A 16,468-nucleotide genomic window follows, 5' to 3' on the forward strand; every position below is an offset into this window, starting at 1 on the left:
AGGTCCTGGTGCTCTGAGAAGTAACGCTGTGCAGCATATCACACCCAGAGGCAAACCAAGGCCCCAGGGAGCTGATGTTGCACTGGAGCTCTACTCTCCTCTCATCGAGCTGGTGACGTGCCAGTCCAGCAGGCCTGGCTTATCCAACCACAAGTATGAATCGGCAGAAGGCAATGAGCTGGGCCCTGAGTGCTGCTGGGCTGAGGCCGACCTAATCCTTCCTCCACAGAGACTGTGGTGTCCCCTGCTTTGCTCAGGGTAAGAACTCTTGTATACCTCACGAGAAGCCAAGGACTACCTACCACCTTCCACACTGGCCCTGGAGCCTTCATTGTAGTTATTTGTGGACACTTTTTCTTCTTTTTAGTGCCAGGTGAGGGACCAAGGCCTACATGTCTTTACAACCCCTCAATCTCTAGAACAAGTCTGACACTGAGTAGATGTAGCAAATGTTTGCCTGAAAGACTACCTCAATAAATAACCTTCTGAGGCACCAGCAAACTTCTCAGCATTTTTCCTGATACTCCGGCTACCACTAACATTCTAGACAAAGTTGTGAAATAAATCTTTTTCTTTGTTGCTCTCCAACATCTACTGTGGACCCCTCCTCTCACTTCCTGTTTCATCCTCTCTGCACTCCCCTGTCCCACCCCATTACTGGCTGCTGCCATTCCACCTCCCTCATCCTGCCCTTTGCCTGAATGAGAGCCCACACGCTCCTTCAGACCTCAGATACAAAGATACCCCTTCTTAGTTCCTTCCTTTTCTGCCCAAGTAGTCATATTTCCCCAGAGCTCTTCTAGATGTGGCTTAGACGGTCCACAATAGTGTGCACCTGAGGCCTAAATCTACGCTGGGAAGCTGGTGCCTGTCCAGGTTAAAGTGGAGAAGAACTCTCTGTACCTGGCACACAGTGGGTATTCGAGCAGTGTTTGCAGAATGAACAGCAGCTCAGGGCAGAAACCCTCTTGATGCAAAGGGATGCTTTGGGGCCCCTTCTTCTCCCACCCCAGTCTGTCTCTCTGAGAGTCCTCTCGATTCCAGGAGCCACCATCACACCTGGCCCTAGGCTGTGCTGCTCCCGTCTGTCTCAGAGGCTAGATAACATCAGAGTCCTTTCCACTGGCTCCTGTGGCAGAGCAAAAACTGGTTGGCATTTTTAAAGGTGCTACACCAGTGTGAAAGAAACACAGTGAGGCTGCATGGGTTTAAATCTCAGCTGTACCATTTACTAGCTGGGCAGCCTAGGGCAAGTACTGTGACCTCTCTGAGACTCCATTCCTTCATCTGTAACATGGGGACAAATAATCTCACCCTGTTGTGAGCAGTAATAGTATGATTAATCATTTAGCCAACTCTTATTCATGTTCTCTGATGGGCCAGACATACAAAGTAAGTGAAAGTGGATTATGGCAGGTGCTCTTCATGGTTTCTGGAGTGAACCTCCATTTACATGGAGGCTCCTCTTTTTAGATTTCTGACTAGTTCACCCACGTTATTCATAGACCTTATTCTGTGCTTAGCTGACAGAAATCTCCTCTCAGAGAATCCCCCCGGTAAATTCTTAGGTTCTTTCCTCTTCCATTCCCCTTTTTGCTCTCTCCCTCCGAAGGCAAGAGTTTCCACTTTACAGGCCCACTGGAGAAAGTTATGGCTTCTGGTTGTGGTTGGAGGTTCATTCCTGAGGGAGTGGGGACATTTCTACACTTCTTCACGGCCAATGACATTGGAGAAACTGGCTTCCTAAACCAGCCCACACCCTCGCACACACACACATCACACATCATGGCTAGAATGGAGAGAAATTCTTCATATGGGGCACTTGTACTTCATAAAAGAAAATCATATCAATCTTGAGTATTTTAACATCCTATTACAGCAGGGTCACTGATAAACTAAGTGTCCAGAGTGTTTTCTAGGATGGTGTGTGGTCTCCAAATTAACATTAGTGAAGCTTACTGGAAGGATTGTTACTCCTGGGCCAGGCCAGGATTTTGAGGAGAGATGTGTTTGCTGTCACCAAATCCTTGACAGACTTTGGCAGAAGTGTGTTAGGCTTACTCTGGATAGCTTCAGAGGACAAAACTAGTATTGACGGAAGGAAGGTAAGGAGAAGCAGCTTCTAACCCAGGGGAAGAGAGAGTTTCCAAACTGAGAAATCAAAAATGGTACTGATTCCTTGTCAGGGTCAGTGCTTCTCCCCACAGTGTGAATTACAGGGGCCATTTGTCCAAGATTCCTCAGAGCAATACTGATTTCATGTAATTATTTGAATGAAAGGTGATTTGTTAAATTTATAGTAAAATATAATTTGATTTGTGTCCCTGTTTGTCATGCCACCCCAGAAGAAAAATTGTCTTTGGTTAGGTCGAACATAATGGTTTTTTGGTTTGCAAACCATGAGCGATTCCCATATTAGGTGGGAGTTCAGATTCAAAGGGCCCTCTTTTTTCTTTTTTTTTTTTTTGTAGTAGCCAGCCTAATCAGTAGGAAGTTGTTCTCACTATCATTTTATATTGAATTTCTTGTATTTTGAGTATGACCATCTTTTCAAATGTATGAGATAGTTATTTCCAGTTCCACATACTATCTGTACATTTCTTTTGCCCGCTTTTAATTTGGGTCTTTGGCCTTTTTCTTATTGATTTGTAGAAGCTCTTTTATACATAGAAGATTAATACTTTGTGACTAGTTGCAAATATTTTCAGTTGCTGAAATACACAGTAGGTGTTCCATGTAAGAGCTGAACAGCTGGTTCCTGATTGCTGTCTCCCTCCCTTCCAGCCAATAGATTTCAGAGTTTGGGCATTACCTATTGAGCCAAAGCTGACACCACACAAGCGCAGATCATGGGAACAGAGTTCTCTGTCTGATTTCTGTGAGCTTCCTCATACTAAATCACCAACAGCAACCTACTTATCACAGAATATGAGAATTGAACAAGCGTTGGCAAGGATGTGGAGAAATTGGAGCTCTTGTTCCAGTTGTCGATGGGAATGTAAAGTGATGTAGCTGCTATGGAAAATAGTGTAGCAGTTCCTCAGAAAATTAAAAATAGAATGACCACATGATCTAGCAATTCCCCTTCTGGGTATATACCCAAAAGAACTGAAAGCAGAGTCTTAAAGAGATATTCATACAGCCTTGTTCATATCAGCATTATGCACAATAGCCAAAAGGTGGAAGCAACTCAAATGTCCATCAAAAATGAATGGATAAACAAAATGTAGTATGTACATACAGTGGAATATCATTTAGTCTTAGAAAGAAAGGAAATTCAAACACATGCTACAATGTGGATGGCCCTTGAATACATTATGCTAAGTGAAATAAGCCAGTCACAAAAAGACAAATACTGTATGAGTTTACTTATACCCTAAGCAGTCAAATTCATGGAAACAGAAGGTGGAATGGTGGTTGGCAAGAGCTGAGAGGAGAGAAAGAAGAGTTATTATTTAATAGGTATAGAGGCTTAGTTTTGCAAGATGAAAGAGTTCTGAAGATGGATGTAGTGATGACTGCACAACAATGTGAATGTATTTCATACCACTGTACACTCAAAAGGTGAAGATGGCAAATTTTATGTGTATTATGCCACAACTAATAAAGATTGCTAAAACTTATGAGATCTAGTTTCACCGTTTCCTATTGCTAAAGATCACAAATTAGAAAACACGTTGGCAAAAGGTACATGAAAATAAGCACTCTTGTGTTGATCAGAGCATAAACGTATAATCTCATAAACTAATAAAGATTTCTAAATAATAAAGATTTCTAAAACTTATGAGATGTAATTTCACCGTTTCCTATTGCTAAAGATCACAAATTAGAAAACATGTTGGCAAAAGGTACATGAAAATAAGCACTCTTGTGTTGATCAGAGCATAAACGTATAATCTCAGGGGAGAACAATTTGCAACGATTCTTCAACCCTTTGGTCAAACAATTCTGCTTCTAGGAATGTAGCTTACTCCCACCTGTGTGATATGGCATATAATCAAGGTTTTCCATTGCAACAAAAGATTGGAAACAACGTTAAGTATCCATCACTAGTGGTCTGGAAATATATATATATTATTGTCATCCAATAGAATACAATAGACTAATATGCAACTTTTAGCATGAGGATACTCATTACATGCTGATACAGAATAATCTCCAAGGTAGTCATATGTGTGCAAAACCGTACATAGTATGCTACCATTTGTGCTTAAAAATAAAAAGAAAACAGAATATGGGTCAATGTTTTTGTTTAGTTTTGTCTAAAGTAACTTTAAGTAGAGGCAAGAAACTGGTAACATGTAACAGTGATCACCCCTGTTACCTCTGTGGAAGAAAACTAGACAGCTAGGGGACAAGGCTGGGAGGCAGACTTGCTTTCCACTATTTATCACCTTTATCTTTCAAATTTAGTACCATCTACATTTAGTACCATGATCTATTCAAAAATATTTATTAAAAAAAGAAAAGGTATAGTCTAGAAGGAAAAAAAACATAACAGTCACTTCTAGCCCAATGCCCTGCACTGGGTGCTATGAGAGCAGAGGAAAGAAACATAGATGGCTTCTAGACAACACCGTCTGGGGCATACATTTCTGCTATTCGATCAAGAATAGTTGTGCATCTTTTCCTGGAAAGAATTGATTTGTTTTTATCAACAGACCTATGAATTCAGTGGACAGACCTGTGAATTAATTCACTGGTTAGGTTTTCCTTTTTACATTGGCTGTTAAAAAGCTATAAGCCAAATTTATGTCCCCCTCAGTGCAAATTGGGCAGATTTCTAGGGCAAGCATTCAGCACTGGCCTTGTCCTTGGCTCTGTATCATACTCCTGTATTTGGTTTGCTTTTCCGCCTGTTTCTCATGTTGGTCATCTTTCCTGTGTATGGCCATACCATCCTGAATGTGCCTGATCGCATCTAATGTTGGTCACCTCTCCTTATTCTTTGCTTCCTTATAAGCCACTAAGCAGCCTTTTGGGTGCTAGTTAGGGTAAGTGCGTGGGTAGTGAAGGAGGGAGGAGGGAGAGGAAGAAAGAAGATAGAGGTTATCAAGCAAAGCATATCCTTTTTCTTGGCTTCATCATGTAGATTAAGTGAATTGCTCTCAAAGCGTGCTCCTTAGGCTGGCAGCATTGTCATCACCTTATGTTGTTAAACATAAAAATCCATGGGTTTCATCCCAACTTACTAAGCCAGACTTTCTGTGGTTGAGGCCCAGGAAACTCTCCAGGTGATTTTTACTCACATTCAAGTTTGAGAACCACAGGAAAACAAAAGGAAGGCTGATTTCTAAGCGTAAATGCAATACTAACCAATTGCCCCATCATGCCTGTTGTGTTGGTCAAGATAAATAATACTAGCTACTGCAATAATCAATCCCTCAAATTTTATTTTTTGCCAATATCACAATCCATTGTAGATCAGTTGTGGGAGAGGTGTAAAGAGAGCTGCTTTATTAGTTTATTAAGCAAACCAGATCTCTTCCACTGTGAGACTTTGCGATTTTCTAGGCCCTTGGACATTTCTTCTGGATCCCCTGCTGCTAAGAAGGCAGGAGAGGGAGGAAAGAGAGGAGACTTTAGCAGCCAGATCTGGAAGAAACATCTTTTCTGCCCACAATTCCATTGGCTAGAAGCCAGTCTCATGGCCTGTATAACTGCAGGGGAGGCTGGGAAATGTGACCTATCAATGGAGCTAAGAGCAAAAGGAAATGGCTTTGATGAAGCCCTGGCATTGTCTCTGCACACCCGAGAACCCAAGTGAATCCCAAACTCCACGTCCAGGTCATGTTTTGGTGAACATCGGTTTTCAGTTTCCTTTTCTAATCAAGTTTTACCTTTTTTTTTTGACTCTAGCACTATGGGACTGAGTAACACTCTCTTTGTGATGGCCTTCCTGCTCTCTGGTAAGAACCTTTCAGCTTTGTTAAGTCCTGGAATCCTACTGTCTCCTGACGAGTCTGACCACAGCAAGCCCAGGCCTGAGACTTGGTGGGTTTTACTCACTTTCTACTGAGCGTTGTACAAGACCACATGCAAAAAAGACTTTCCTGGAGAAGAAGGAAGTGTTATGATTGAAAGCAGCTGATGGCAGGCAGCTGGGATGGAGCTCTCCCCTTGTGTGCTTCTTCCTCCTCTGCAGTCTCACATCAGTGAGCCTAGATGCTCAGAGTAGGGTAGCCTGGCCCATCCCATGGGGATGGGGGAAGGCTGCTGCACTGAGGCCCCTGAGACTTGACTCTTTTGTTCCACACATATTCTCTTCTGGTCTTCTCTGACCCTGTTTCTGTCTTTCTCAGGCTCCTAGGAAACAACTGACAGAATTCCAAAAGTCTCCCTTCATACGGAGCACTGGCTTTCATGTCCCTGACTTCCCTACCCTCTCTCACTCCCTTCCCTATAGCCCATGCACATACATCATGGTTGCCACGGCTTCCTGACAACTATGGATGTTCAGCTGATTGTGTCAGCTGATTTATAGTGCCAATGAAGCTGAAGCTTCAGAGCTCTCCATTTGCACAACCCTTTCTAAATCTCCCTCAAGACCCTGTGAAGGGCCCCCTAGCAGTGTGGTCACATGTCTTATGCTTTGGTAAAATTTGAATAAGTAAGATATTTTAACCACAATAAGTTATGACCACTGTCTCCTTCCTCTGCAACTTTTCCCTCCATGCCATTCTCCTCCTGTCTGGTGGTGTTAGCAGTCAGGGGCATTTTGTATTTGAATTCTGCATTCTTTTTCTTAACTATCCACCACCTTCCCTCAAAATTTTAACAGCATCCAGCCTCACAAAACTCGGATCTTCCCTGTTTACAGTTCCACTTTGAGTTTCAGTTTCTTCATCTATAAACAGGAGTTGGCTGCGGTCCCTGCCATGTGACTCAGTGTCTTGTAGTTACTCCTGGCCCACCCCTTCCTGCTGCTCCTTGTCTCCACCTGCAGGCCTGAGAGGGAAGCCACCCCACTAAGACAGGGAGGTGAACTGAGCCTGAAGTTTGGCTACAGCACCCACAGGCCACCAGCCATGAGTTCACCTCCTCCAGATGGCCACACACCAGGCTCTTGGCCACTGTCCCCATGTCTGCTGTGGATGATGAGGAGTCAGGGAACTACAAAGAGATGGTCCCTCAGATCCATGCTGGCTGGGATAAGCCTTTTCAGATTTCTGTTTTTCTGCTTAGCACCTTGAGCTTGTGGAGTCCTTGAGTGTGAGGTCTGTAGATGTGCCAGCTGATCACTGACTTAGGTAACAACAGCAGCTTCCAACCCCCAGGGCCCATGACCTGATACCTTAGCTCCTGGGGATGTGGGAGGTATGTGTGTGTCAGAGAGCAAGGCAAGAAGACAAGACTCTAGAGAACATTATCCAATAAGATTCCCTTCTCATCCCACTTCTTATTTATTTATTTTATTTATTTTATTTTTTGAGATAGCATCTTTCTCTGTCATCCAGGCTGGAGTACAGTGGCACAGTCACAGCTCACTGTGGCCTCGATTACCTGGGCTCAAGCAATTCTCCCACCTCAGCCTCCCCAAGTGCTAGAATTATATGCATGAGCCATCGCACATGACTTATTTTATTTATTTGATAAATGCATACATACACACAGTCATGAATCGTTTAACAACAGGGGTACGTTCTGAGAAACACATTGTTGGGCGATTTTGTCATTGTGTAATCATCATAGGGTGTCCTTACACAAAACTAGATAGCATAGCCTGCTCCATACCTAGGCTACCTGGCACAGCCTATTGCTCCTAGGCTACAAGCCTGCACAGCATGTTACTGTGCTGAATACTGTAGGCGTTGTAGCACAATGGTATGTATTTTTGTATCTGAACATATCTAAGCATAGAAAAGATACAGTAAAAATATAGTGTTATAATCTTATGGGACCACAATTGTATATGACTGAAATGTGGCTGTGCAATACATGACTGTATATGCATATATATATATATATATCCCTTAATTTGTGCCTGGTACTGTTCTAAGTACCTCATAAATATTAACTCATTTGAGCCTCACAATAATTTTCTGCTTTAGGTCTTGTTGTTATTTCCCATTTTAAGATGTGGACACTAAAGCCCAGAGAGGTGAAGTAATTTACCCAAGATCGACAGAGCTACTAAGTGGCAGAGCTTGGATTCACGCCCAGCAATGTAGATTTAGCATTTGTTCACTTGACTCTTCTCCTAACTCTTGTGGTAAACCATGAATAAGTGGTAAGACTTCTTCCATGGGGCCTGAACAGCTTTGGTGGATAATATAGCTTCCACCTCATCCATGTTCATCCAGTGCCTCCTCCCCATCACCTGCAGCTGACACCTCAGTTGACCCAAGAGCTTGGGCCCAAGCCCTTCTCATCAAAGTGACCAGCCCAGCTCTCAAGATCTGGGAGAGAAGGAAGAAAAATGCCCTGGAAACACATTTCCAGAAAACACTAAACTGGAACACCATTTCCCACCAAATTTTCTGACTCCGCACACTGAAAGTGAGAAAGTAAAGCCGAGACACTCTATGAAAACTGAGTTCAGGTGTCACTTTTGCCCTTGACTTGCCATTGACACTTCTTAGAAGTTTCTTAGCTCCTGAGAAGAGAGTTATCAATATTGAAAGCAACAACCTCAAATGGTAACCGTTTAAGTTTTATGGTGGTGAGAGAATAAGTGACTATATTTTTGGCAGTACAATTTTAAAGTGGAATAGAAAGCCCATGACATCAGATCAGAAAATAACATTGCCAGTAATTCACACACGATGAAAGCAACAAAAAGTCAGATTCTATTTGAATTCTTTCTTCTCAGGGCGCACCTCTGCTTACTGGGCTGGTGAACAGTGACCTAGCCACAGGGCAGGCTTCCAAAGGGAGAAAGGAGATGCAATTGGCCCACATAATCCACCCTCAAAATGTAGAGCTGAATAATTCATTTCATGGCATAGAAATAGCAATACAGTGAAGCAATTCTGTTTCACGTTTCCCTCCCTTATATTTTGTGTCCTCTGTCATGGAAATTTGACACAGTAGTATTTGCTGCCCCTGCTCTTGAGGGTAAAATTGGATGGGAGTTTAAGACTGAAACGGGCACCTGTGGCCTTGCAGAATTAGGTTACAGTTTGTGCCTTGTATTTATAAAGCGAAAGGAATTCCTAGTGCCACTTGCAGAGGCACTTCTAACTTTCAAGCTCTGTTTGCCACTGTCCTGGCACCTCCATCACACTTTTAGGCTGGAGCCAGAGAGGTTTTTGAAAAATCAGTAGCTCCCACATCAGGAGGAAGTATCTTTCCAGTTTGAGTTTTGGTAGCTGCTCTCTTTTTGTCTGAGGGTCCTCTGGGTCCTAGGGCTTTCTCATTTCTCTTGAACAACACCTCTAGTTAATTTCATGTACCTGGAGTGGTAGTTGGAATATTTCTTCACTTTAAGATTTTTTTTTTTTTTTGAGATGGAGGCTCACTCTGTTGCCCAGGCTAAAGTGCAACGGCATGATCTTGGCTCACGGCAACCCCCGCCTCCCAGGTTCAAGTGATTCTCTTGCCTCAGCCTCCCAAGTAGCTGGGATTACAGACACCTACCACCACACCCAGCTAATTTTTGTATTTTTGGTAGAGACAGGGTTTCACCATGTTGGCCATGCTAGTCTTGAACTCCTGACCTCAGGTGATCTGCCCGCCTCGACCTCCCAAAGTGCTGGGATTACAGACAGGCATGAGCCACTGCGCCCGGCCCACTTTAAGATTTATGTAAGATTGGCTCAAACACTCATTCCTGTGGAAAGGTCCACTGTTTCCCCCCCCCCCACCAGATTTTTGCAGATATCTGCGTGGATGGTTACTTTTGACTCCCATTTCCTGCTGTTGTTGATAGCCCTCATTAAAACCATCATCTGGAGGTGAATAGACAGTTGAGACCTACCATTCCCAAAGAATTGTCATGGAGCCTAATAGTTCTAGTGGATTCACCCCTTTATGTTAAGCCACCATTTCAGTGTTTTTAAAAATAGATATATGTTATCTAGTAGGGAGTATCTTACCCCCAAATTAGTTGATTGTTTCAGGAGGGCTTTTAGTGGGTTCCAGAGAAAATGAGCAATCAGACAAGTTGATTTAGTGGAAGAGAGTCACTGAATAGGATGTGTATAGGGTTGTTTGGGAGCAAGAGTGAAATTGGTATGGAACAGAGAGGCTCCCAAGGCAAGCAGACATTTTTTTTGGAAGGAGCAAGTGTTTGAGAGACTGTGGCTTATTTTTCCTTTGTGAGAGGGGAGTTTTAATACCATTTCCAAAATATGTAACCCGGTATTTTGTCCCCAGAAGTACTGTTGAGATTTATGGAAGCAAAAAACTCTGTCACCCAGGCTAGAGGAGTGCAGTGGTGCCATCAAAGCTTACTGCAGCCTCTAATTCCCAGGCTCAAGAGATGTTTCTGCCTCAGCCACGTGAATAGCTGGCACTATAAGTACATGCTACCATGCCTGGCTAGTTTTTTTTGTTGTTGTTTGTTTTGCTTTAGAGACAGGGTCTCTCTTTGTGCCCAGGCTGGTCTTGAACTCCTTTTAAGTGATTATCTCTTCTCAGCTTCTTAAAGTCCTGGGATTATAGGCATGGCCTATCTATTTTTATGTTTTATAATTTCTTGTACTTTTTGATGTTACTTCAAATACCTTTTTAAGTATCCTAACTATACTTATTTAAATTTTTTTGAGTAAATTTATCTATAAATTATTGATTTTATGTCGATAGACATTGTTCTCTATCATTAATAATGTTAAAAATAAATAAAAAAACAAAAACAAGTAAATCAATTAATGCTTACCACAGGCCAGTATTTGATCCAACACTAACTCAAATATTCATTTCTTTAATCCTCACAACAAACCTATGAGGTAGGTACCATTATTGTTCCTGTTTTTTGCAAGAGGAAACTGAGACACAGGGGAGTTAAGTAATTTGCCTATAGTAACACAGGCAGTGAGTAGTTGAGCTGAGATTGAACTCACGCTGTCCAGAATCCATACTATTAGTTATAATAGTGTACTGCCCTATAGCTTTCTGTTTCACAGCTACATGGCATTACTTTGTATGCATGTATCATTATTTGTTAAACCATTTAACTTATTTCCAGTGTATTGTTCTTATAAACAATGAATACCTGTGTACCTCTAATTTTGTGCACATGTATCTTTTTGTAGAATGAATTCTTAAGAAATTGAGTTGCTAAGTCAATGCTTAAGCCCATAATTAATTTTCTTACATATTACCAACTGTCCTCCAAAAAGGTTGTACCAATTTAGAATTTTACCAGCAGTAAATTCAGCAGTTAGGACCCATTTTCCTAACACTCTCGCGGACACTGGGTATTACCAGTATTTTTTTTAATATGTGCCAATCAGATGGGCAAAAAGAATGGGTTCTCACTGAGGTTTAAATTGCATTTCCCTAGTTATTCTTGAGATTTTTCCATTCCTTTCTTCAACAATTACTTATTGAGTGCTTCATATTTGTAAGGGACAATTGCAGGTACTGGAAATGTCACAGTGAGGAAAAGTGACAAAGCCCCTGCTGTCATGGAGCTTATTCTAATTGGAGATGTCAGGTGCTCAGCTGAGCTGGGAGAGAGAGAGCTGAGTTGTCAGGTGTCAGAGGAGCCAATTATAGCAGCAAAACAAAAATAAGATAGTTCAGCTTTTAATCTCTTACTACGACGGTATAATCAAGAGGCTAAAATGGTAGGAAGGGCAGACTCTGCCTGTTCCATTTCCCCACATAGAGTGAGTATACCAGTCGAGGGTCAGGTAATCAGTGCAGACTTAGGGGGTCGCCTTACCATTGAAGAAGCCCCAAATGAAAGGCTCTAGCAGTTTTATGGACCTGGGGGTGGAGGAATCCAAGGGTGGGGAGAATTCATGAGGAAAATGAGGTGAGACGGCTAGGAGTGGAAAAGTACAAAGTACTGAGTTAGCATGGGGAATAGTGTCTTTAGGGCTAGGAGTGGAAAAAATACTAGGTACTGAGTCAGAGTGGAAAACAGTGTCTTCAAGGCAGGGAGTGGAAAAGTGCTAGGTACTGAGTCCGAGTGGAGAAAAGTGTCTTCTCTATGATGAGGAGGCTTCAGCAGAGGTGCCTGAGGACCTCACCCCAGAGCCTCAGATAAACAGACCTAAGAATGAGGGTGCCTGGGCTAAGACTGCAAGTATGTGAAAAAGCATGACTGGCGGGAGGCTGAGATCTTGATTGCAGCCCCCTTCAGAGACTGCCACGCACTGACTGTGCACCAAGTCTGCTGTAGAAAAGGCAACTTCCTCAGCAAGGCTTGTCAGATTAAGCCTCTTTAATTGCCTGTGGTCAGGTCTGAAAAATCACACATAGATTTTTAATCAGAACCCAGACCTCTCAGGAGAGACAGACAATAACCGAACATACCGTGTCATGTCATGTCATGATAAGTACCACAATAAATATAAGTCAGCATGAGGGACAGAATGCCAAGGATGCTATCTTCAATAGAATGGTTAGAGAAATCTCCCTGGGAGGTAGCATTTAATGAAAGACCTACACGAAGTGAAGGAGAAGCTGTGAGACTGTCTGGAGGAAGAACCTTCTGGACAGAGGGAACAACATGAGAAGAGGACTTGAGACAGAGCGTGTGATCTTTTGGAGGAATGTCAAGGGAGGCAGTGTGGCTGGGGAGAGTAAGCAGGGGAAAGAGGCCTGATAGGTACTGGGGACCCAATTACATGAGGTCTTGTAAGGCCAGGGGAAGGACTTTGGATGTAGTTCTCAGTGTGAGGGGAAGGGATCTGGATATATTTTTCAGTTTGGTGGAAGGCATCAGAGGCTTCTGAACAGGAGGATTATGTGATTGGAGCTGTATTTTTAAGGGATCATTTTGGCTTGAGAAACTAGACCCGGGGACAAGGATGGAGCAGGCAGATGAGTTAGGAGACAATTACATTAGTCTTCTCCACCCTTTTCTTAACATATTGGAGTTCAGCTCTGGCTGTAGTAGTTCTAGATCTCCTCAGACACACTTGTGTAGAGCCTCTGTTGGGTATTTTGGGTACACAGATGACTCATCTTGGTTATACAGATGATTTAGATGATTGTAGACAGAAGAGCGTTGTCTGGTCATTCCCAGACAGGGAAGCATTCCTTGAGATAGAGTAGAGGAAGGCTGAAGGGGAGGAAGACAGTACCTGTTGCTATCTAGATAGAGACATCCAGCAGGAAGTTGAATACAGGTATCTGAAACTCTAGTGAAAGTTATAGGCTGGCAATAAGCACCTGGGAGTTATTAGCTTTTACTTGACAGTTGAATCCGTGGGGCTAGAGGAGAAAAACCAGGAAAGTATGGAGAATAAGAAGACCAAGAACATGGACTCAAGGTTACCAAAATTAAAGAGTGATTTGAGAAAATTAACAAGGAAATCAGAGATTGGGAAAGAATAGAGCATTTCAATGAGGAGAGATGCCAACACTTACATTTGACACAGCGGTCAAATGAGTTGAGATCTGAAAAGAGCTCAAGCCTTGGCCATGGTGTGAAGTCACCAACAACCTTTGTCAGGGAGTTTCAGTAGAGAGGCGGGGATGGGAGGCTGGGAATAAAGGCAGCAGTTGCTGCTTACTCTTTCAGGGAGTTTGACTCCAAGGGAAAGAGAAACTAAAAGCAGTAGCACAAGGTTTGTGTTTGAAGTAATGGTGGTGAACCAGGTGAATAGCCTGGAGGCCGAGTGAAGTGAGACAGGACACTGCAGATTTGGAATGTCACCAGTCCACACAACTGAATAATTTCCTCCAGAACTGCTCAATTGCCCAGTTTTAAGAACAGATATGTAGACCAAAAGTAGAGTGTCCCCAGGGTAAATTTTATAGAGACAAAGGGGTGTGTTTATTGAAGTTGTGGAAAGGAATAATTACAAAGACATACTATTGTTGCATTGTCCAATATAATAACCACTAGCCATATGTGACTACTTAAATTTCAATTAATTAAAATTAAATAAGATTAAAAATTCATCTTCTCAGTCATACTAACTATGTATCAATTGCTCAATAGCCACAGGGGCTGGTGGCTATCATATTGTTCAGCACAGAGACAGAGCATTTCCATTATCACTAAGAGTTCTTGTGGAAAACACTGCACTACAGGGTCTGGATAAAGCTGAGGTCTTGATTAAGTTGAACAACAGTTGTAGAAGGAGTAAGCAGGAGCAAAACCCAGATGAATAGGAGGTTGTGGACAGAGATTAGTATATTGAGATTAAGATTCTAGGGACTGAGCTGCTCCAGGTGAAAAGTTTCAGGGTTATGTCATAAGAGGGTGGGGGGCAGCTGCTGAAATAGTCTGCGGGTGAAGACCTGTGGAGTTGACAAGATCAAAGAAATCTGAGGCAAGGTTGTTAGACTCATTCATGAAGAAGTCACCCAAATTGTTAGCAAGAGCTTGCATCTAATGCCAAAATCCTCATTTAGCAAGGTGGTAGTGACTTAGTAGCTACAAGCAATGAGAGAGTCAGACACCTCAAAAGGGGAGGGTGTTGCTCAAAGTCCCCACAAAGTGTGATAAAACAAACAGTAGCTGGGGCTGGAGCAAGTGGCTTCCTTTGGGTGAAGCCAGATTTCACTGAAATAATAACCTCAGGGAAACAGTCAATGAAGGGGTTAAAGATGTGGGAGAGTTTCCTAGTAGTAAGTAATGGAATGAGGCTTCCAAAGGGCCAAGTAAAACTTTGGAGGAAGTTTAGTAAAAGAAGGAATTTTTTTTAGTACAGATAAGCATAGGAACATAAAGAAGAGATAATTCTTAAACATATAAGATATGCATTTGGGGATAGCAGCCAGGGAACACTGAAGTCCCAGTGGGGTCAGAGACTTCGTAAGGCTAGCAAATTACAGTTTTTGAGTGGCATTCAAACAGTAGAGTGTATTGCTCAGGAAGTCCTTAATTATCCTTTGAAACAAATTCCTTCAGCTGATTACGAAGGCATCTAGCTGGATTCTTGAGCGACTTGTTCCTGACATCATAGCAACCCATTGTAACTAGACTTCGACCATTCCTCTTACCCAAGTGCTGGGGAAGGGAGAGATTCTCAATGCTTACCCACCTATGGAGTCCCAGTAAGTCCAGTTGCTAGGTGGCTTGAGGTCTGGGGTCATAAAATGGAAGGCCTGAAGTCATTTGGTGATCACAGACCTTGAGCCAAACTTTCCCCATTTAGTCAGAGAAAGGATTAGCAGCATCCCCCATGCCTGGCTCTGTGTGAGATCATGGAAGCCAGTGGTTGGTGAGGTGCTATGGAGTATAAATTGCAAAATACTTTCAGTTCCACTCAGAATGGATTTCAAAGTGATTTCCACCCCATGGGGAGGAGAGGGAGTCTGAGGAGGGATGGATGGAAAAAAAATTTTCATGTCATTTTCTGTGATCCACTCTGGAGACAGAGGCAGAGATTCTCTACAACAGCTGCTCAAACTGTAGCTCTTGTTAAAATGGAGGTTCTGAATCAGTAAGTCTTGGGTGGGGCCAGAGATTCCGTGTTTCAGACCAGCCCACATGTGATGTGAATCTCATTGGTCCATATATCACACTTTCAGTTGCTAGGTGAAGAAGGGAGCACTCGATGAGTGGAAGAGAAAGCCGTTGTAATCTTTGGGAGAAGGGGCCTGGGTCAGCGGAGTTAGACTGGTCTGTGAGTGGACAGAATGGATGGGAAGGAAAGAAGTTACTGTGAGGCTCTACAGAAAAAAAAATAAATAAATAAAAAAAAAATATATATATATATATATGTAAATCATGAAGACAGAAGCAGCTAAAGATGAAGTCATTTCCAGGTCCAGAAGGCACAACTGACAGCTGAGTAATAACATAACATTGACTGTTAATTGGCAGAATTTTTAACTATGTGTTTGGTTTCTCCATCAGGTCATCTGTCCTATATTACATGACAATTTAGACTAAAACCAGTATTTCCTCAGAGACAATGCTAGAAGCTTTTACATTAGGTGGCACTCTTGCATTACATTAAGAGCTCAGCAAAGAAGATGCAGAAGCCTCAGGTTTGCCTTGTAAGGTGATTAATAAACACACTAAATGTTCCTTAGGTCTCCCTTTCACCGTCAGGGTATGCATATAGATTTTCCTTCCTCCCTCCAATACCGGTACGCATCCTCTACAGGTGGTGCATTTTATACCTCAAGTACTTCACAGGGTCCTAGTGAGTGTAGTGAAATAGGCAGTGATTCATATTTGTGCATACTCCCACTGATGCCTGCTGTCTGCTTCCCTAAGAGTTCAAGACCACCACCAACCCCTTGATTATGTGTTCTCACTGGGCCGCTCTGTACACAGTTTAGTTTGACAAGTGCATGTCACTGTTATTTGTCCTTCTATTCCCTCTTTCAAGAGAAACCACATCAATTTAATTACTCCCCCACTAAGAACTCTTCAAATGAAGCTCCTCTC

The 16,468-nt window shown here is 42.6% G+C and overlaps 1 protein-coding gene across 2 annotated transcripts in view; it reads left to right on the plus strand.

Moving 5' to 3' along the window:
- Positions 1-16,468, plus strand: part of CD86 (CD86 molecule) — a 67,019-nt gene that overhangs the window by 30,401 nt on the left and 20,150 nt on the right. For both annotated transcript variants that reach the window (XM_004036163.3, XM_055383782.2), the window contains exon 2: positions 5,860-5,909. In XM_004036163.3, the coding sequence (XP_004036211.1) occupies positions 5,860-5,909 (50 nt within the window). The remainder of the gene's footprint in view (positions 1-5,859; positions 5,910-16,468) is intronic.

The sequence above is a fragment of the Gorilla gorilla genome, chromosome 2 (assembly GCF_029281585.2).
Source record: "Gorilla gorilla gorilla isolate KB3781 chromosome 2, NHGRI_mGorGor1-v2.1_pri, whole genome shotgun sequence".
Classification (NCBI taxonomy): Eukaryota; Metazoa; Chordata; class Mammalia; order Primates; family Hominidae; genus Gorilla; species Gorilla gorilla.